We start from the raw sequence: 23,873 nt of genomic DNA, 5'->3' as shown, positions 1-23,873 counted from the left end.
TTTAAGTTTTGTGCCAACCATCCTTCAGTGAAAAAGGCTGGTGTTGCGCATTGCGCACCTTTTCGCTTGTCTAACGCTGAACTCCTGTCTTTCGGAACCATATTAATTCATATACCTTACAAGCGGTATTCGATTTATGGGGGGAGGGGTGTTTTCTTTTGTGTCTATTTGACCATTACACGTTGACTAGTATTTTTCGTTTCAAGGGTTAAATCAAAGGTTTCCATCCTTTGTTTTTGTATACTGGGCTTCCTGTGTTGCGAACTAAAGCAATATAAGTAAATATCATTAGAGTTCGAAAATCGCCCCTGAGAATATCTCTTAACTTCAAATCTTGAAAATAAATGTTCGAAAATAAATGGTAGATAGTTGTTGAAGCTTTTTGAGTGGTTTTTGAGACGATTTTGGGTGTTTTTAGATTGCTTTAGTTCGCAACACAGGAAGCCCAAGATACAAAAACAGGATGGGAAACCTGTGGTTAAATGCCTTCACTCTAATTCACAAATTAACAAAATTACTTGCAGAATGGAAAACGCAAGACATTTTATTAATCATTACATGATTGAATTACTGGGCCGGTCTGATTACTAAAAAGATGGCGAGCACGAGGAAAAGTCAATCTAATAGAACGGAAAAACAACTTTGTTGGTAAATCTTATTTGCGACTAATTCTAAAGGGTGTCCTGAAACAAGATCATCCGTCAAGGCTTTGAAGGCCGTATATCAGTAGGGGCTTAACAACCCAATGTTTAAGTTACGACTGGTCGACGATCGTCTTCCGAACATTCGCCGACCATTCACCGGTCTTTCAGATCACCCTTTTCAATATCAACCATTAAACGTTGCCGAAGATTTTAATAAAATAATTTAGATCTTAAATTACGGTATCATAATATAACTTCATTTTGTTTATTCCTTTTTAATGTACCCTTCGGTCTGTAAATTAGTAGGACACCCGCCCAAGATATAAAAAAGATCCTGACTTGGCTCTCCCAGTGATCCTTGGTAACCATGCTTTAGACCATGCGAGAGAGCCTGGGGATGAGTATTCATAACTCTTTCTTCTTAAACGGAAATATTGTCTCTCGGTCGGGAATAAAGCAATGGAGACCATGTCAAAATAGAAGAGCGAAAGAAGTATTTATGCCAACCCAACCTGACACGCCGCAGGTGTCGTGAGCCTGCAGCGCAGTCTGCTTTGCGGATTATTCCATTAGGCTATACGTGCAAGACTCGAAGACGACTGATAACGAGTTAGACCCCACCCTATTCCGTTCTGATTCTAAACCAATCTCGTTCAGGCTAGAAAAACTAATATTACATTTCTATAGTTACTCTTTTCATAACAAAAATAAACCAGCCGTTCTCTTCAACGATTCGTTCTTATAAAATTAAATTTTCTTCTCGTTGAATAATGTTAACAGTCGGCTTTCGTTTTTGTCGACTATTTGGTTTTTCTTTCTCAAATTTTAGTTCTATAAAGGAAAGCATCATAATGAATTCAAACGTATAAATTGGAAATATTGCGCTAGAGAATTTGATAAAGAGAATGAATGGCGTCATATAGGCAGCATGAGGGCACTTCATCTCGATTAAACACTGTGTAGGGTGAATACAGCAAGAGTATTAAATGAGGTTTGGATCAATAAGGAAGTCAACGTTAAATGAACTTGTGAAGAGTATTGGGATTATGGTATTGATGTTAAAATGCTTTTTAAGTTGGAATATCTTCCTCTTGATTGACCAGGACAGAAAAGGCGGGAAAGTCCTGAGATTTTAGAATTTGCAGTGCAACTTATTTTGAGGAAGTACAACACAACTACGGGCAGAAATGCAACAGGTGGTTACTCCTCCAAGAAGTACCTACATCTACATAGCCTCATATATAACCGCAGATCATTTCACAATGAAGAGATTAATTACACCCAAAAAGGGCAAAATCCGCAATCGAGAATTAAAATATAATACAATGATACGACTATTTAAACAAGTCGATAACTCGAATACATGGGACAATGATCGCGTGCATGCTTTTCTGTGAAATTCCTTTGAAACTGTTTAATTGTAGCACCACTTTCATGCTGCCCTCGACGTCATCCCATGAACAAAGGGTAACTAAATAGTTACAATTATGACTAGAAATATGTAAATATTACCAAAAAATGTAATTGGACAAGGTCTCTTTTCCACACAGGCCAGGATTACATATGGGGTACCTGTTGCTTCTGCACGGTAGGAGTCGATGCGAAAGGCTGATTATTCTTAGTGGTCACAGGTACAAATTGAGCAGGTCCGCTCGACGGCCATGTGGCCCCTTCGGATGCTGTCCACGCCTGATTATCCGCAGACCATTGTTGTTCAATAGACGCTTTCCATTGACTAAGTTCCTGCTGAGTGCCTCCCCAAGAAGCCAAATTAGTGGGAAAGTTCGTTGTTTTTCCATTGGTTGCGGGGAGCATATTTGACGAGGCCTGTGGTGTTTGAATGGGCATTTGGGATAGATTTGGAAAGCTGGTATTACGACTAACGGGAAAAGATCCTGTAGCTTTCTGCTGTTTTTGGGATTGAGGCGGAGGCGTGGGACCTTTGCGTATTTGCCCAATCGAAGTGGTAGATTTGGAAACCATATCTCTTTGCAGTTGACTTTTTTTTATTTGGTTTAGACTCATTTTAGTTTCCGTCTTCGAAGTGACGCTTACGACAACTTTCTTTTCTGTCGATGTCTTCATCTTTGCTCCGCTTTCAAAAAGATTAAGTTGTTTGATTTCGAAAAGATTAAGTTGTTCGATTTCTTTATCGGTGGTTAACGTTTTCTTCGACTGAGGAAAGTCGAGGGGGCACCCATTGGCTTTGAAAACTTCTATCGGTTCGTCGGCAACCCGTTGCCTTGGAAACGAACGAGATCTTTGTTGCTGCTCTGGAGCTTGCGATGCGGGAGCCTTTGTTTTGGGATTTCTAGTTTCGATTTTTTTCCTGAGAGACATGAGCTCTTTCTCTTGCTTTCGATCCATTTCTTCTCTTTCTTTTTGATACCTGCAATATTGTGGAAAGATTGGTGATGATGCTGGTGACAACAACAACGATGACAACAATGACAACAGAAACAGCAACGGTGACAACAACGACAACAGAAACAGCAACGGTGACAACAACGACAACAGAAACAGCAACGGTGACAACAACGACAACAGAAACAGCAACTGTGACAACAACGACAACACAAACAGCAACGGTGACAACAACGACAACAGAAACAGCAACGGTGACAACAACGACAACAGAAACAGCAACGGTGACGACAACAGAAACAGCAACAGCAACGGTGACAACAACGACAACAGAAACAGCAACAGTGACAACAACGACAACAGAAACAGCAACAGCAACGGTGACAACAACGACAACAGAAACAGAAACAGCAACGGTGACAACAACGACAACAGAAACAGCAACAGCAACGGTGACAACGACAACAGAAACAGCAACGGTGACAACAACGACAACAGAAACAGCAACAGCAACGGTGACAACAACAACAGAAACAGCAACGGTGACAACGACAACAGAAACAGCAACGGTGACAACAACGACAACAGACACAGCAAAAGCAACGGTGACAACAACAACAACGACAACAGAAACAGCAATAATATCAGCAACAATTTCAATTACAACGACAGCAATGGTGACAACAACAGCTACAGCTTCAACAACAATAAGAGCAACTATAACGTCTTACGCTCAAAGAAGAATGGAAGGGCAATGAATTGAAGTAAGTGCGTCAAGGAACGTCTGTACCGTAATACTGTCATGAGAGGCTAACAACAAAGTATACAAAATACATAGCGTAACAATACATAATTTATTCAAAACTCACCTTATTCGAATTTTCTTAAACTCCTCCTCTTCTTCTGATGTCAATTCTAGGGACGTAATGGCTGCCACTTCTATTGAAATTTGCGATTGAATGGAACGGTTTCTTGGTTTCTTCTGTTTAAAAAGGAAAGATACATATAAAATGGACTACTTCGACGATACGGCGGCAACCTTGGATTGAAAAGCGTTATGGGGCGTCCAGGGGCAAATAATGCTTTGTTACAATTATGACATCGATTGATATTAACAGATCACCACAAGAAAATGCAACAAACAATAAATTAAGACGGCTCATCGATCACCTTTACCCATAAAAGAAAGAAGAAGTTTTATTTTGCCCCCTAGCTAGATGGCCGCCGTATCGTCGAAGTAATGTTGGCAAATAGAGTTTGTTAGGTGTCTCCCTTGACTCGAGGGGTTTTCTCCTCTGCAAAACCAAATACTCTAAATTCCGATTCAATCTGTGAAATAGCTGTACTTTGACTTCGATCAGCCCAGATAGTGTTTATTTTCAGGTTCAACAAAAGTTTAAGAATTTACAACCAAGGACCAATTGTCAATGCGTCTAATGCAATTCATTCGAGGACCATTTGTCAATGCGTCTAAAGGTTCTGACACAAGGTGGAACATTGCATGCAACATTGCACGCAGCAGGAATGTTGCAGCGTGTCTACCCCAAACTTGTTGCACGCAACGTTGCATGCAACAAATCTAAAGTTGAATCGAGCTCTACTCTTGCAACATTGCGCGCAACAAATTTCATCATGTGAACATGGCTGCAACATTACCTGCAACGTTTTGAAATTTCCAGCCAATCTGCTTGCACCAAATTTATTAATGCTGACCAAATATCTTAACATAGCAGGCTGACACAAGCGACGTTGCGTGATTTTGTTGCAATGTGTGTCACCCCGATTCAAATTTGTTGCTTGCAATGTTGCGTGCAATGTTGCACTGTGTGTAAGCACCTTAATACAATTCACACTGTTGAATAAGCAGCTCGTACGTACCTGTTTTGATGAACAACTGGCTTGACCGGAGCCACCATCACTGTCTGTTCCCCCTGTATGTCTACTAGGAACAGGCTTAGTAGCCATGACACCTTCTGTAGAGGAGTCACTCTGCCAGCTTTGCTTGCGAACTTCTCTATAAGAAGCCATCTGAATCTGCGCAGGATTAGATATGCCTTCAATCATACAAGACTGAGACGAATGGTTGTTATCTTTATTGGCTTGTGTCTGTGAAGATGTCGAGTTAAGGCTCTCCATTGATGAGCTAGGAGTGAGCGTTGGTGGAGACTCGTATCTAAACTGGCCAACATCCTGAAGTGTGATTTCAGCAGCTTGGATAGCCACAGGGGCTTCTTGGGGTACCGTGGGTGGTACAGTGTCCGAGGTCTGAGACACGAAAGTATTTTTTGTTACCTCAGACGCATGGGCTGTTGTGGTCTCCGTAGATGAGATTATTCGTTGTAAAGCCCCTTCTGGAGCGATCGTTTGGTCGACAGACTTTACAACAAACCGACCTTTGACAACCTCTTCAGTTTCGCTATCAGTTTTTGACAATGCGCTTGGAACAATTTCATTAAAAGTGCCTGAACAAGGCAATAATTCGCTACAAGGCATTAGAGCACTGGTAGCTTTTATAGCATCCATAAGCAGTGGAGAATCAAAACTTGTTTGGGTTTGAACCGAAAGAGCTTGAGAGGACAATGCATCATCCTTTGACTTGTCTTCTTCAGCAGCTGAATGATGAGAGGTATCTGCTATATTAACGCTATGACTTGCCTCTACAGACGTAGATCCAGTTACTACTTCTGCAAAAGTTTTCTTATCCGTACTCGATTTTTCATCGAGAGTTTTATCCGCATCTGGTTTCTCCACCTTTGCAACATCACTTTCTTTTTTCTCTGTCGTTTCTTGGCCTTTTTCTGCTAGCTTTCCTGCTATTTCAGACTCATCTACCTTCTTAACCATGAATATCTTACCGACAGATGTTGAAGTAATAATAGTTGTCTCACTGGGTGTTGATTCTGTGGACGTGTATTTAGGCTGTACCGATGGAGCCTCTGTTCTGTCAGGCAGGGTGACTTGGTTCAGAACCAGAGGTTTTGGTCGTTCTTTGTCTAATACTGGCGACGGTGTTTCTCTCTTTGGTTCTGTTTGTTTTGCTTTTGCAGCATCCTTTTCTAGAGGAATATTAATCTGGTTAAGGACTAATGGTTGTGGTTTTTCCTTTTGGGGTGGTGATGGATTATCAGTTGGTTTTGGCTCTTCAGTCTGTTTCTCTGCCTTTTTTTCTTTTGGGATCACAGGTTGATTAAGAACGACAGCCTTGGGTTTCTCCTTCACAGGAACCTCAGGTGTTGGACTCTCCGTCTGCTTCTTTGGTTGCACGTCAGCCTGTTTCTCTGTCTTTTTTTCTTTTGGGATCACAGGTTGATTAAGAACAACAGCCTTGGGTTTCTCCTTCACAGGAACCTCAGGTGTTGGACTCTCCGTCTGCTTCTTTGGTTGCACGTCAGCCTGTTTCTCTGTTTTTAATTCTTTTGGGATCACAGGTTGATTAAGAACGACAGCCTTGGGTTTCTCCTTCACAGGAACCTCAGGTGTTGGACTCTCCGTCTGCTTCTTTGGTTGCACGTCAGTCTGTTTCTCTGTCTTTTTTTCTTTTGGGATCACAGGTTGATTAAGAACAACAGGCTTGGGTTTCTCCTTCACAGGAACCTCAGGTGTTAGATTCTCCGTCTGCTGCTTTGGTTGCATGTCAGTCTGTTTCTCTGTCTTTTTTTCTTTTGGGATCACAGGTTGATTAAGAACAACAGGCTTGGGTTTCTCCTTCACAGGAACCTCAGGTGTTAGATTCTCCGTCTGCTGCTTTGGTTGCATGTCAGTCTGTTTCTCTGTCTTTTTTTCTTTTGGGATCACAGGTTGATTAAGAACAACAGGCTTGGGTTTCTCCTTCACTGGAACCTTAGAGGTTGGAATCTCAGGTTTCATGTCAGGCTGTTTCTCTGTCAACATTTCCTTTGGTTCTACAGGCTGGTTCAGTACAACAGGCTTGGGTTGCTCCTGTACAGGAACCTTGGGGACAGTTTTTTCTTTATTGTCAAGTGTTGGATCTTGTCTAGTCGAAGCCTCTTGTGATGGTGATGGGACACCTTCTGGTTTGCCCTCTTTAGTCAAGGGTGCTGCTGTTTCTTTTTGCTTTTCCTTGGCTTCTTCTTTGGTTTCTGCAGGTTTAGCTGTAGTTGTGGTATCCTCAGGTTTGTTGCCAACAGGCTCCTTAGATTTGTCTGGAGCACTGGCTTCCACTTTTACTGGTTCTCCTGCACCTTCGGCTTTGGGTGTTAACTTTTTCTCGCCTACTTGTTGTTCTAGTGCTGGAACATTTTTTCTACTTGTGTCAGGAGAAGAAGCTCCTTCTTTAGGCTTAGCAAAAACATCAGGTGCCTCATCAAAGTACCCTCCCTCTTTATTCTTTGGACTTCCAGTTCCCTATAAGATTAATAAAAACATTTAATAATAAGGTCACTAAACAAGATGACAGTCTCAAATTAGATACTAGGGACCTTAAGATTTGCATAATCTACGACGGCGACGACTACCGGAAGTGTAAGTAACTTTACTTTGGGGTTTCGCGCCTTCAAAGTCTGTCTTCCCTGTGGATGAGTTGACTTCACTGACAATGTTTTTGAATGAAATCTCCAATGAACAGAACCCCAAAAGAGAAATTATTTACACTTCCGGTTGACGTCGCCGTCGTAGATTTTGCAAATCTTAAGGTCCCTACTATGATATGCTTTACTGCATGCTAACTTGGGCATAATGTTTTTCCCATTTCAGACCAAGTGTCATTCTCTTCAGAATAAGATTCTTTGTTTGAGCTGTATCCATATTTATGCGTCTTCTCAAGCACAACCAAGAAAACAAAGAATTATACTCAAGGGAGAGATAACTAATAAATTTTGATAAAAAATAAAAACACCCGAATTGATGAATGGTATATGTATATTACTTAAAAAAGAAAAAATATAATATATAACAATTCAATTTTCCTAAAAAATGAAGCCAGCAAACTTTGATATGCACTTTGAAAGCGTTCAACTATAATTAGATATATACCTGAGACTGTCCAAGAGTCACTGATGTTGGCAACTGTGATGCTTGAGAAGCTATGTTTTCTGAAGACCACGGAGAATCTAGAATTGCCTTGTCAATGATGATCTCTGAACCACTTTGACTGCTAGAGGCCTCCAGGATCTTGTTGGATTCTACTATGACTCTTCTCAAATGATCCCCAAATAGCTGCTTGTTTTTTTCTTGTAAATGGGCCGCTTTAATCTATACAGATAAAAAGAAAATATGTATGCTATTTACTGGCTAGGAGGTCCGGATAGGGCAAGGGTGAATCCAGCCAAAATTTTAGGGGGGGGACTAATCGAGTTTAGGAGGGGGGGGGGGGGGGGGGGGCTAATGAGTTTCTTCTGTCAACACAACAGAAAACAATTAAAAAGATTCAGCCCCCCTTTGCCCCCTGGATCCGCCCTTGTAGGGAAAGATTGTGCCCGAGGTCTTGAATTTACGAACCAAGGGCATTAGGCAGAGGTCCATTTTGAAGATCGAGGGCACAGTTTTTCCCTATCCAGACTTACTATGGGACAGTAAATACCACCTGCTCAAACAGCCAATCAGAACGCACAATTTTTTGGGATACCGGATCGGAAAAAAAATAAATACGAATATGTTATATTCATATAATGAAATAATACTCCTTTTTGTTCTGTATGTCTGTAATGTAAAATGTTGCCCCACAATTTGCTGGTAACCATCAATAATTATCGATATATTGAATGGGTGGGGAAGGATACTCACCATGTTATTAGCAATATCTTCTGGATGATCAACATTCACATCAAAACGGAAAGTAATCCTGTTACTCTTGTATGTATCAAAGGTACACTCAACCACAACCCCCTCAGCCGTTTTCTCAATCTTTCTTAACTGGATTTTAGGTAAGCGCTCTTTCTTGACTCCCTTTGGGAGTTTGTCTTTCTTCTCGCCTGCTGCAGATTGAGAGACAGTGGATTCCCCTCCAGATGCAATGGAAGCATAAGAGGAGACAGAGGATGTGGATGATGAATGCATCAATGATGCTTCTGGACTACTGGTAGGTAATCCCGAATCACTTGTAGCTGGCAAAGCCTGCTCTGGATCCTGCAAAACAAGAAACAAGACATAAGTCTGGAATTATTGCTGCAATTCTCAATACTCTGGCAAGCAACTTGTAGAACTACCAGGTTTGCAGAACTACCAGGTTTGCAGAACTATCACGTTTGCAGAACTTTAAAAATCCCAGTAAAGATTGTGAAAACTTTGAAACTATGTTTAGACGTAAACTAAATAAATATTTTTAATTACACAGAATCACACGGCAATCACGGAAAACAGTATTTTTTTGTGATGAATATATTTACTATTTAATATTTATGATTAACTGAAGACCTTGCACAAAACCCTTTAAGCAAAACAAAAACAAAAACAAAAAACAAAACAAAACAAAGGAAACACTGGCACCATGACTAAGTTCAAAGTCCTGTTTTGTTATTGTTAAAGAAACCCACACATCAACTGCAGTGGGAAATACTGATTTAAATAGTCTGCTTGCTCAGAAATTTGGGTATAGATGTTTTGTCTACATAGTTTTTAAGATCACAAAGTAAAATATCATCATTGCAAGCAAAGTTTTTCTTCTTTCGGTATCATTTTCAAGTCATTTACCTTTGGGTTGACTGGTTGGTTTGTATAATCTACTGGAGACACTCTCAGACCATCTTCTAGCTTGCTTATTGGCTTCTAAAAAACAATACAGAAAAGTATGATTTAAAGATCTGTTAAATACTATAGCTCTGTAGATCTAAATTTATTTCAAAATGAACAGTTTTGTGCACTTTGGAGTAAGGTATAGAGTATACCATCACACAATAACCTTTATAGGGAGTGCTTGCATGGTGTTAAAGTTATAAGATATTTAGTCAAAAGATCAATTATTATGGCTTGAGTGGTGTTCTGCCATGAAGTAAGTGTAGAGTACATCATCTCTATGCTTAGTATTTGATTGCAAGATTTTTAGTTAAAAGATAAATTGGGAGTTGAATGCTGTTGGGTGCTGTGATATCAAAGTAAAGCACACCATCTCTATGCTTATTATATGGTTACAAAGATGTTTAGTTAAAAGTTAAATTGCAAGTTGAATGGTGTTGCATACAGTGAAGTGAATGTAGAGCACACCATCTCTATGCTTAGCATTTGGTTACAAAGTTGTTTAGTTAAAAGATAAATTGTGAGTTGAATGGTGTTGCATACTGTGGAGTGAGTGTAGAGCACACCATCTCTATGCTTAGTACTTGTTTACAAGATATTTGTTTACGAGATGATAATTTTTTTAACAGATAAATCGCAAGTTCAGTGGTGTTGCGTACTGTGGAGCCAGGCATATATCTCACCATTAATACTATTCAGGTTTCGTTATAAGATATATTAATTTTGATACCTTCTCTGTGTCTGACATGACACGTTCATCAATAGTAGAATGAGGACTATTGCCCATTACTGGAGTACAAGATTGACTTTCAATTCGCTGGACAACTTGAGTATCCAAAGTCCTCAGGACCTCATTGCTGTTTTGTCTTGCCACTTCTATCTTTGCAGCTGCATTCTCTTCCTCTCTCTTGGATTCCTTTTCCGTAATCTGCTCTTTATCTGATGGTTGTTCCTTCTCCATTGAATCTTGACTGTTAGTACTGGAAGGTTCTGGTTCCTTATCTTTTCCATCCTCTCGTTTAAGTTCCCTCAGCCTTTTCACAAGTGCGACACGATCATTGATTGCCTTGGATACATCTTTCTGATCTTCTTCATCAATGAATCCTGATTTCACCTGGAAGGAGACACGTCCTTTTTACATTGATATCAAAATATCAGACTGTAGCAATATTCATAGTAAATGCATCAAGAAAATTTGTGGATAAAGTCTATCAAAATAATGAAAAAAATTTGAATTTTATTTACATTGATATCAAAATATCAGACTGTAGCAATATTCATAGTAAATGCATCAAGAAAATTTGTGGATAAAGTCTATCAAAATAATGAAAAAAATTTGAATTTTATTTATACTCTGAAACAGCCACAGGGCATGCCTGACTTTGATCAGCCCCGACTTTGATCAAAGTCAGGGCATGTCTAAATCTCAATTGAATTGGAATTTAGCTTGTGTTACATTTTGTGGAGGGAGAGGCATAACAAACTATACTCCCATGTGATACCGAGGCTCTTACCCTAGAGGTAAGAGACAAAATAATGCACTATTGCTACCTCACTCTTGACTCCCTAAACATTACCAAACCAATGTGATGCATGGACGATGGATTTTGCTACAGTAATTTTTTAAACACAGTTTTTCAAGCATGAATGACTGCTTTGAAGAATCAAATTCTGTGGAAATTTAATTTAATGTGAGTTTACATTGACCAACTTTTACAATATTCCAGGAAGATTTCAAGGAGCATTTCAAATGCTTGTTACCACTGTTTTCATTGCTATGCACTGATCGAGACAAATGATGCAACTGGTAAAATAGCAATAGACTACTGTCAGTAACACATTGAAAGAGTATGTATTAAAGTATATGGGAACATACTCTTGATTTACTTCATATTAAAAAACAATGGTAAAGCAAGTTTTTGAAATGAAAGGATTTCGATCAATGTAATTGTGCACTCAACCCAAAAATATTCACAGAATTTGTACCCAAAGAAAAGAAGTGGAAAAAGGACAATGTTATTATCATTTCTGAATGCGTGGAATAAAAGTTACAGTATTTAAAGAAATGCATCAAATCTACAGTAATAGTACAGGGTTGTTCAAAGCTGGATTAGCGCTAATCCAGGATTAACTCTATAGGTCTTATCGAGAGTTAACCCAGGATTAGCACTAATCACGCTTTGAACAACTGGGCCCAGGATGATAAAAGAGAAATTAATGTAACAAGTGAACACGGGGCTTAAAAAGGTTATGGTATTTGAAGAAATGCATCAAATCTACAGTAATAGTAGAGGATGATAAAAGAGAAATGGTACAAGTGAACACAGGGCTTAAAATAATGGCTGGTCAGTTGCTGATCATGAAGACTGGTCAAATTAGCTTTAGCTCAGTCATGCCTTATTTCTGGCTCAAAGTTACAGGTCAAAATGAACAGTAAGGCAAAGATTAGACCAGACGAGTTCTAATTCACCTTTTCGGCGCTAGCTTGGATTGTGTTACGGTCACCAAAACGTTTGGACATCGTTCTCGGATTCCCATACAAATTCACTGACTTTAAAGAGAAAATTAAGGTAGATTTCTTTAGTAAGCTATCTAAACAGCAGTAAGAAAAGCTTCAATCAAGCTAGAAAAATGATCATTTACTTGTATTTAGAGAACTTACTAAACATTAACCAAGTAAATAGTTCATTTAGAGTCAGTACATTTGAACAGAAATTCGAGAACAATGTCGGAACCTTTTTGTGACCGTTACACAATCTAAAACAATTGATACCCAGTGATGGCTAGCGCCGAAAAGGTGGATTCTGGCCACACATTGTCTAATGACTGGTGATTATTTTAAGTCATGTCAGATTGTATATGAAAACGAAAGAAAATCTGTTTAAATGTTAAAAAAGCTTCTATCCTTATCCACAAATGATAAATCAATTTGCCAACCTTCACTGTGGAGGATAAAAACCAGAAAATATCAAGTGAGCAATGTTAAACACACAGTCAAACGTTAAACACATCATTCTTTATAGTGGATTTCAATCAAGCAAGGTTAATAATATGATACTGTTACCAACGGTGTTAGAAATCTTTAAGACGTACAACATACCTTGAAATCCAGGTGTGTCTGTTGCTTATGGATAATCAACACATAATGTCAACTGGAATGATGTATAAGGGTATGCTATTCCTCCTTCAACATGCTTATGACATGCCCTCATATATGTTGTTTAGACTTGCATTTTACCTGTATCCATCGTTTATCAAATTTTATCATCAGAATTGTTTTGAACAGCTTGATGCCATGTTAACATTCAATTGTTGTGTAATCAATCATTTAATGAATTACAGTAGTTAGCAGGTAGATCTTGGAAGGTATTCCATTTATCTTGCCTTAGTCTAAATTTTACATGCAAATAATTTTTTTATTAATTTAAACTTGCAGTTGTGTTTTTAATATAACTACACCCCTGTGTTTTATGTCTAGTCTAAAAGCATGTTTACAGAAAATGAATATTTATATATAAAAACAATATTTCTGCCATTACTCTTCCTAATCTCCAAATATCCTCAGCAAAAGACACTGTCTTACGAGTACAAAATATCATCCTAAACAAAAGAGATAATCTTTTTTTGGTATGAAGATGATTGAACGAAATCCTAACATATACAAGTCTCCTTGGGTTGGCAAATTTAGTTTAGTAAATGAAAACCAAAAACTTGAATACCGGCATGAACCAATGTCGTGATCAAGTTTGTGTAAGAATCAATTACAGTCAGTTTCACATTACTTTACAGCTTCGGGTTCCGAACTATGTTTGGAAATTCCAAAGTTGGCTACCAACTTCGGTACTTCAAAACTAAGTTCATCATGAACATTAAACTTCCGGCCGAAGTTAGGAACTTGGTATGGTATGTAGAATTTGAAGTTCCCAAATGAATATCCCAAAGGAAATCCAGAAGCTCCTGGTTGACAATTTTGTTTGTTTGCTGTAAAAAAAATCAACCAAGTTCTGAACTTTGGCAGGAAGTTCAGAAGTTCATAACAAACTTTGTTCTGAAGTTCCGAAGTTGGTCGCCAACTTGGGAATTTCCAAACATGGTTTGGAACCCAAAGGTGTAAAGTAATGTGAAACTGACTGTAGGTAAATAAGTGTTTCGATGTAAATTTTGCCAATTTTGTTGCTGATCTGTTTTTCCCCTTTATTAAATAACCAGGTTTCCTATGATACTGTGGTCTCTCTCAGCATCCTTTGTGTTTCTCAAATCTAGCTCTAGTGTTATTGTCTCATTACTTCTACCAATATTGCTGTTTTATTAGTTTATACTAACTATTTATTTATAAATCCCATTATTACAGTGAAAACACTTGGACCTTTAACACTTCAAGTTCTATTTAGGTTATTGTTTCAAACCATCTAAAATGAAGCACTGAGTTCAAATACACACAGTGATCAAAATAAATCTTATTTCCAATCGATTAGCTCAAAGAATGATTTCTACAAAGCTTTTCACTGTTGTATCACAGCGTGGGACAATCACAACAGAGCTAGGCTCCAAACTAAGTGAGAGCTCAAAGCTCTAAGCTCTTGATTTTTGAGGAGAGAGGAAAACCGGAGTACCCAGAGAAAAACCCTCGAAGCACAGGAGAGAACCAACAAACAACTCTACTCACATACGACATCGAGATCGGCAGGACTTGAACTCGTGCCGCATTTGTGAGAGGTGACGCATTAGCAGCACACACACCACCGGTGCTTCCCAGATTTACAGTATGCATTTTAAAAAAGTGACAAAAAGTGTTCATGGTCCAAATGTCCTGACAGCAATTTACTGCATCCACTGTTCAGGGTACACGCCACTTCATTTTGGTATGCTGCCTTATTGTAGTCTACACAAACCTGTACAACACAGATGGCACTCAATCACGTTCTTGGTTTGCATTTCATAAACCAGATTACTTACCAGCAGGAAAGTACATCACTGTTTAGCAAGCACCTACAAGAGCCTATATACACCTATAACTGTGAGCAAGCAATGGTTAGGGGGGTTATAGACATGTTATTAGTTAACACTCACCATCTCAGATGCAACTTGTGTTGGGTCATCGTTATCCAGGTGGAAATCAAATTGTATAGCTTCGTTTGCCTTGTGCTTTTCTTTGCGTTTTTTAGGGTCTTCTAGATGTAGCTGGAGTTTAATGAGGCCACCTGATTGATCATATTCAGAACCGGTCACCTCAACTTTTACACCAATGTTCTCTTGAAAGAATGGATGAATCAGCAGATCATGAATCTTGTATCTATGATATATAAAAGACACGGAATGTCAGATTAAAATGCTCACGCATCTCAGGGTTTTGGGACTTCTAATTTCTTTGATTTGTGAATTCTAACACTTTGGACTCAAAATCTTCTGAGTACAGGTTGTTGGGCATGTCTCAAACTTGATTTTAAGAGTTTTTGTCAGATTCTGTGGATTTCATATTCGTAAAACCTAAGAACCAGAGGTTGTTTTAGAGTTGGATAAAATTGAGATTCGTTACTTTTTCTGACTCTCTTGCGAGTAAAAAATTCACAATTTTGGTGTCAACAAGGTCACTGATATCCCAAGAGACAGTCATGAGGTTCTTGAAGCAAGACAGGAAACATTGGCACAGCTAATGTTTACCTCGATTCCTTCTTGGGATGTGTACAGCCATTGATAATTTCTCTAACATCTTTAGACATCACTTTCTCAAGACATTCAGGTTTGACACCCTACGAATTATCAATAAATTTCAAAAAAATTAATTAAACACATTTTTAGCAGTCTTAATAGCAATAAGCATTGGACATGTCAGTCATTGAATCTTTCCCCTGCTGATCAGTTTATTGGCTTTCAACCAGTAATTAATGTTGATCCAGAAATTAATAATAATAATAAGAATAAGAATGGGACGTCTCAACGTCTCAATGCGCTTTACATTAATGACCAGTGGAGGACTTTACGGGCTGCATATTAAGGCACTATTAGCAGCCGTGCAGCTTATAATCATGAGTGATTTGTTAGTAAGTTAGTATTATGCCTCCAGATTGGGATAGGCTGTTGAACCGGGAGACAATCCCCTACTCTAACACGAATAATTCAACAGGTTCTCTTATGTCCTCCATTTTACTGCAGGTTAGGAAGGGTTGGGAGACAGGGCCTACGGTTAAAGTCCTTACGTGAGAAGACTTAAAAAATAAGTTAAAAAATAATATCTGAGCTAGAACTAGTTTGGCCAATCATAATGACCTGCTACTGAGCAACCACTAACGAACCCTTATTTTAAGCCCCCCTGATACACATAGATAAATATTTCTAAATCCATAACTACTTCGGCTTGAGCTATTCTCCTAAGAAACCTTTGATGAGTACTAAGCTCAAACGCTGAGCATGTTCTAATGTATGTATGCTTCAAATTAATATCTACGATTGTAACCAAGGCATGAAACAGACATCTTCAGGAAAAGAAAATTGCCTGTGATTAACTTGGTTCATTACTTTAACCTCACAATGATTAGTTGTTCATTATTGCTGTCCAAAACAGCTAGAAAACCTGCCCAGTGAGGTAATACCACCTACTATATGTAGATCTGTAGTATATCTATGTATTAAGGATTGAAAGCACATGGCAGAGTATAATAATATTAACTATCTAGACAACCCAGTATTGACCATTAGCTCACCAAGAGTCTCAGGAAAAGTAAATAAGTGCTATCCATATTATTGAATGACACATTTTTACTTCATCTATTGGATAACAAATTATCCAATGGATAGTATTATCCACTATTCATTCAACTGGGCCCTGTAGAATAATGTTAGAGCATCTGATTAAAATACAAAAAAAAAGCTATTGGTTCAATTCCCATCAGGGACTCCAATTTTTTTCCAAGTTTCGTTATTCACTTTGACATGCTGAGCAACAAAGACAAAGATTGGAGACAGAGCTTTTCAAACAGCTGCTCCAAGACTATGGAACCCTATTCCCAACAGCATTCGTTTATCTAGCTCTCTACATAATTTTAAAAGTTCAGTTAAAACATATCTTTTTAACAAACATTTTTCTTTAGATATTATTTAATCTTTAGGACAGATACATATTGACTGGCGACAGTTGCTACATATATTTATTATTATACCCTAATAGTGTATTATTGGTCTGAATTAGTTTGTTACAATAGTTTTATATTTCTATCTATTTTATTTTCTCATATTGTAAGAGCATAGAGACATTAGTGTTGTGCTCCAAATGCTTATTATTATTATTTTCTAACAAACAAAGTGTTCTGTGAACCGGAGACACCTGGCATGGATCACAGACACTAGAACCCTGCATCCTGACTAGACTACATCTTGCCATTTCTAAACTGATTACATATATTTCCTTTTCACACTTGAGAGAACACAAAAGGTTTCTTCCACTAGAACCCTGCATCCTGACTTGACTACCTCTTGCCATTTCTAAACTGAATATTTTTTTCACACTTGAGAGAGCACAAAAAGTTTCTTCCAAAACAATTTAAAATGTGGCACAAGTTCAAGGGAAATCGAAAGATTCACCATGATAATACTGGAAGACTTTTTATCTTCAATTGTTCATTAATGTTAGACCAATATGTGGCTAGTGATTGCAATTGTTTATAAAGCTAAGGACCGATTTAGGTCAGTTTAGTTTGAATCATTCATTCGATGCCGTTTAGTTGATAGGATCTATTGTAATTGGGGAAAACCCGTAGTACATTCCTAGCCTCTCTTATTGATCTCTTATTATTCAGCGATACATTTTGTAGTCTCTTTTCTTTAACCCGCTAGCTATTGAAAACCTAAGAGTTTGCTATAAGTAAAATAAAATAAAATAAAATAATAAAAATAATGCATGTTATCTAAAGTACTTTGCTAAATGAGGTAGAAAAAGATCTTGTAATGGATATGATTAACCTTAAATATTTAACAAAGTCTCTCTAGACTAAGAGCAATTGAATCCAAGCTGCTCTAGTCTGGTTAGAAATCAAATAAACAATCAAATTTTCAAGAAATATAATGCAAATAAAAGCTAGCAAGCAAAGACATATATGATACAAAAAATATTTTGGCCATACCTAATAATATTATGCTCTTAGAACAGATACCAACAAAAAAACTAAAACTAAAAATATACAAGCTCTGGCAGTTCAAAGGTCATACATACTGCCATTTTCATAAACATGCGAACTCTGTAGCTGCGAGCTGCATGCTGATATTTGGTTTTCCACTGCCGCCAGTCAAAAAAATGAAAGCTTGCAGCAACTGAATTTACATTTTTATGAAAATAGCAGAAATAGTATCTAGAAAGTTTATGGTGACACTTACATTGGTAACTCTGCGGTAAATCTGTGCAGGATTCTGGCACTCCATATAGGGGTATTCTAGCGTAATCATCTCTAACATACACATGCCAAAGGCATAAACATCAACAGATTCATCATAATGTTCCTCATACATTTCAGGAGCCATAAACTCTGGTGTACCTTCAATGAAAAAATATATTTATTAATTTCTAATGCTAATCAATGCAAAAGGTGTAAAATATATATTGGATATCCAACTATGATGCATATAAGAGCTGAGCGATGATTACTATCATTATCATTATCATTATAACAAAAATAGTTCCCTACATGTCTATTCCCTATGCATAGAAGAGCTGAGCAATTATTACTATGATTACTATGCATTTACTAAGATTCTTCCTTACCTCGATATTGTAAATGATATAGCGGCTAATTGTGTCTATGCCTTACAGCTTGTAAACGTATATATCTTTTAAATCAAAATCTGTATTATTACTGGCATTAATAAATTTATTTTGAATCTACTATGATTATGATTATTATTATTATTATCATTATGACAAAAATAGTTCCCTATGTCTATTCCCTATGCATATAAGAGCTGAACGATGATTACTATGATTATTATTATTATCATTATGATAAAAATAACTTCCCTATATCTATTCCCTTAGTTTTATTATTCATCATTGGCATATTATTATTCTATCTCACAGAATGATTTTATTGAAGGTTAGTGTTTTGGGTTTTGTGGAGGAAAGAAAACAGTAAAAATCAGAGAAAACCCCTTGTAATAAGAAAAAGACCTAAGAAACTGCCAGATTGAGTGTGCTTTTATACTACACTGAATTATTCTCTTTATTAATTAACATTCCTAGATAATTTGCAAATGAATGAGTAATACATTTGGTTATCACTTTAATTTTGAAGGAAGAACAAGAAAAGTAAACAAATCTTCCCAAAAAGGTAAATAAACAGAGCTAAAGAATTTAGGAATTAAAATCATTTTGAACTGGTAAACTTCAAACATGCAAAGGAATAAACTATGGTGAGAAATACATACTCTAGAAATGTCTTTTTTGTTTAGACTATTGTGGAACTATAATATTAATGCATACCTATTTTGTGAGTCATGCATAGTGTAATAGTTGATAATAGCCTTTGTTACATTTCAAGAAAGGCATTATTTTCACCATATTCTTTGCACAACTCAGGGTTAAATTAATGGCACTGAATGCTTTAATACTGTAGCAAGCTCTGGTTCAAAACAGAATAATCTGTGACTGCACAATAATTGTTGCCACGTAACATGATATGGCATCAAGTGTTTTTTTTTTCAACTCTTCCAAATGAATTGCAAATCACATGAAGGATAACAGAAATATTTACATAATTCCCTGGAGGGACATCAACACTTTATTGGCATAGAGGAAGGGATGTAATTATCATCTCCCTATTATAGTACAGTCCCTTGCCCATCCTCAAAAAAACACACACACATACACATATATATAGGCAAATCTGGTGACCAATAGAGGCTACCCATATTAATGCATCATACAAATAATGCACCAACTTATCTAAGTAAACACACTAAGCCCTATAAGCCAATTAATGTATGTATATCAAGGAAAAATGATTGAAATATCATACTTGCATTTAAAATTATGTACATAATTGAATAAAGCTAAATTAAGAACGTCCACACGGGAGACTTAAAACTAAAGCATTAATCTGCTTTTTGATAAAGGAATTTGTAACACTGTTGTGTCATAAATATTCAAAAAGCCGCTTAAGATGGCATAAACATTTGTTGTAGGTTGTGATCCTGCCATGCCTTTGCTGGAGTTTGAGTAGTATTAAGCTTTAGGATTTGAATGATTAACCAAAACGCTTGAAGTACTTTAGGAATTGAGTTGAAACTTGTTTGAATTGGCAACAACTTTGTAGATTAAAATTAAGATAATGTAAGGACTTAAGTATTAATTATGCTAATATCAAAGAAGGCTAAATGTCAAATCTTATAGAGGTTTAGGCTGGTGTAGGTATTATTAATGAGACAAAAATCTATACTTTTACACTATAGTTGCCAAATACATATATATATATACTTTTAATTGCAACATTGTCAACAAAAGAATGATATGGCCAAGAAACTAATTCTATGCACTTGACAAAATGAATAGATAATACAAATTGCAAAATTAAAGACAAGTAGATTTTGAAACTATTAAAGAAGTGTGGTAAATTAACCAGTCGAAGTGGCATGCTAATGTGAACAATCCAGAAGTTTTTGCAAACTAAAGTGTTGGCAGTTCTTAAGTGGCAATCTACTAATAATTATTAGACAGCTGAATCCATAAAGGTTATTAAGGATGGATTATAATAGATAGTCTAGAACATTCTACCAACAACTAAAACAAAGAAGTCAAAAAAGCAGATGAGTGATTTTAATGAAAAATACATTCAGGTCGATCAATAAGTTCTGTAGCAGAAAACCAATTTTCCTGATTGTTGATCTTAACAAATCACTTAATCCTGTAAATGTCAAGGAATCTTTAGATAGTTTTACTTACCTATGACACTCTTTGCAAAAGAAGACTTTTTTAAAGTTGCTAGTCCAAGGTCACCAATTTTTACCAACCCTGTTGTCCCATTAATGAAGATGTTGTCGCACTTTAAATCCCTGTGGATAATTGGGGGTGTCCGTGTATGTAAAAATTGCAGTCCTTTCAAAATCTGTCTACACCAACTTTTGAGGATCTTTTCTTTCACTCCTTTGAACCTCTTGAGATAACTGGAAAAATAAAATGGAAAGTTAAAGAAAGAAGAATTTTTAAAAATATAGCAAGGAGGTTGGTAAGAAATATTGAAGGTAAATAATATTATTGCACAAAGGTAAATACTGAAGAATAACAAAAATTTAAGAATAACTAAAACTTTCATAGAGATAACAAGCTGAATGTCGCAGCGCCCATGACACCAAGTAAAATAAAGATTTGATGAAATCCGGAGGGTGTTCAATGATGCTATCTTAAAAGAATTAAATATTCAATTCAAGAAAAAATATATACTGTATATATAAGCTACATTTTAAACACCGAGTACAATGAAGATCACGTTGCACCGTTGCTTACAAGGATATTTTTCATATCAATGAAATAACACTTAAATGTTATATCATTATTCTAAAGCGGTTCTAAGATACCTGACCCAAAAACTGTTGTCAAAAAAATGCCACAGTTTATAAAATGGTAATATTTGCATGATCCCAGTTTAGATGATCAAACCTGACCATCATATGATAATTTAATATTTATTTCCAGATTTTTATTTTTATCTGTGGGAAAAAAAACACACTTGCAAATATTTTTTGATTTTTACCCTCAATACATAGTATTTCTAGTTGCAACAATATTTCCTAAGGTCAACTGTATCAAAACAAAGGAAGTAAAGTAGTTGTCTGGTTGGTGATATCTACTGTGGACTGAAATAACAATTTGGCTGGCATTCATTCATAAGAAAATATCAGTGACACTAGTGCAGTGGGAATAGAGACAGGATATCGTAATTGTTTTTGCTTAAAACTAAAGGAAAAGCTGAGTGACTTCAGACATATAAAATAAAGTAATTAAAAATGTGTGCTTCTACTTTAAGATTTTCCAATAAATAATTCTGTTGCTATGACACTTTTGACTCAAATCCTTAGACCAGGAACAATATTAATAATGGTTTCAGATGTTTCTTTTAACAGTAATAATAAATTAAGACAATTTCTTTATTTATAAATTTTGTCTGTTGGGGCAAGACAAGGAACAGAATGAATGAAATCATTTGTTTATTTTCGTTTGTAGATATGTAAATATACCCAAATCCAAACCGAAAATTACAATCTCGAAATAAGCACCACTGCATAAAGCGAAACAATTTCATTAGAAAATCCTTACAACAAAACTAATAAACCAAATTTGTGGTCAGACATCTTGATCTGGAAAACATCTTCATTAGAAAGGATAGAAAATCGGCATTTCGTAAGGAAAAAAAATCTCAAACGGAAACAAAGGTGGCTGACTTCCGTCGCAACTGAATTTGGTTCACCACAGTACAGAAAGAAATACGAGGAACGGCAATTTGATTATACAACTGTTCGTCATTTAACACAGTATTATTAATTTTTTAGAAACAAAAGCATTAAAAATTCAAAGAATTGCCTCCATAACAGCAATACTTAGCTACAACGATACCGGCATATAGGTAAGTTCACTTCCTATTTCGGTATTTGAAGGCAAGATCCGGTAGCAGATTCCTTTAGCTATCAGTCTCAAGTACTCCCTTAACTTTGTATCTTTACTCCAAGATCTCTCATCTAATACTTCCTTTTGCTTCATTTTTTAGTTCAGAACTAAAACTATGATTCTAGTTTCACTTTATCTGGTAAAATTTTTCGCATAAAATTGATGATATTTGTGAGAAAAAACATGGTATTAGGAAATAACGAGACTATTTCGTCACATCCTTAGCACCTCGTATTCGACTTCGTATAAAAAGAATGGCTTGGCAATAATTTAACTTACGTTTTCAGAGTCCCAGAAGTCATCAGTTCTGTGATAAGAATGACTTTCTTTTTGTCTTTACTGGTCTGTCTATTTTCCCAAAAATCGTGAAACTTTACGATGTTCGGGTGTTTAAGTTGTTTCAACATTTCGGCCTCTTCCCTGAATCTTGCTCGCTCTGATTTCGAGTATTTGTCCTTGAAGAATTTAAAACAAGTTGAGATATTATCCCAGAAAAAGGTATAATTTTCGTTCAGAGAAGACATAAAAAGATTCGGGGAGATATTTCCTTACAAACTACAAACCTGAATTCAACTGAAAAGAATAACAAAGCAAGGAGGAGACGTATTAGACGACTAACCTGTAATTCGCACCACGCTACCGCTACTCCAGTCTCTGTATCCAATCCTTTATAAACAGTCTTGAAAGAACCTCGTCCTAGTTCGAAGTCGAACTTAAGAAAACGTCCATCAGGGCTTTGACTAACTGCCTTGTCGTCCCCTTCACGAAGTCGTTCACGACTATCGCCCTTACCCACCGACGTGTGGACCGGACCATCCACTGCATTTTGCACAGAACTACTGCCATTAGTTCCTACTTCGTCTGCCGATTCTTCGGCAAATTTCACCTGCTTTTTCACTGTCTTTTCTTCTCCTTCTCGATCCACCTTCTCGTTTGTAGCTTCCATGGGTAAATGGTTAAAGTTTAATATTTTTCAGTTAGGTTGGCGCCATTGTACGTAGCATGTACCACAGGAAAGTGAACAATTTCCATAACAAACTTCTTTATCGCTTTCTACATTTTTCTTTTTTTTACCACGATTAAAGATGAATCCTCTAATTCAAACCTGTGAATCAGTAGACCAATATTTTCCCAATAATCTTCCGTGTATATGAAGACGAATAAGGAAAAGGCCGTCCATTGCTATAAACGACTTTCACGGCCAACTAATTAGAAATTGCCATTCACGTAAGAGAAAATTTTAGCTAAGCTCTCGATATTAGGCTGGTTTTCTCACAAAAATCCAACACTACGGAGTCGAAAAAGAAGAGCCAGGATAGCCTGACGGCTTCCCTTCCCAGGTAAGCTCAAAAACTGAACGAAACGCTCCGAACTTATCAAAAATGGCGGAACAACAGAAGAGAACACAGGTAAATAGAGGGAAACTTTCTTGAGATCTCAACGGCCTTCGCTCTACAATGCGCATGCAGACGACAACGGAAGTCTGTGGGGGGTGGACAAAGGAGGGCCTTGTCACGAAAAACACCAAAACG

General features: G+C 36.9%; 1 protein-coding gene across 1 annotated transcript; it reads right to left on the bottom strand.

Annotated features, from left to right (window-relative positions):
• Window positions 1-526: 526 nt before the first annotated feature.
• On the bottom strand, window positions 527-23,809 carry LOC116298339 (uncharacterized). Its single transcript, XM_089034894.1, has 13 exons — window positions 22,961-23,809; window positions 22,621-22,796; window positions 20,623-20,843; window positions 18,066-18,223; window positions 15,360-15,448; window positions 14,769-14,991; window positions 10,429-10,812; window positions 9,657-9,731; window positions 8,751-9,092; window positions 8,001-8,219; window positions 4,887-7,373; window positions 3,878-3,990; window positions 527-3,033 (listed from the first exon to the last, which is right to left on the bottom strand). Exons 1-13 carry the CDS (start codon window positions 23,285-23,287, stop codon window positions 2,202-2,204), a joined length of 5,646 nt encoding a protein of 1,881 aa, XP_088891020.1. The 5' UTR covers window positions 23,288-23,809; the 3' UTR covers window positions 527-2,201.
• Window positions 23,810-23,873: the final 64 nt, after the last annotated feature.

Source organism: Actinia tenebrosa, unplaced genomic scaffold (genome assembly GCF_029948245.1).
Source record: "Actinia tenebrosa isolate PJP-AT-01 unplaced genomic scaffold, QUT_ActTen_1.0 PGA_scaffold3__52_contigs__length_22856419, whole genome shotgun sequence".
NCBI classification, from domain to species: Eukaryota; Metazoa; Cnidaria; class Anthozoa; order Actiniaria; family Actiniidae; genus Actinia; species Actinia tenebrosa.
This window is presented reverse-complemented; position numbering and strand designations above follow the sequence as displayed.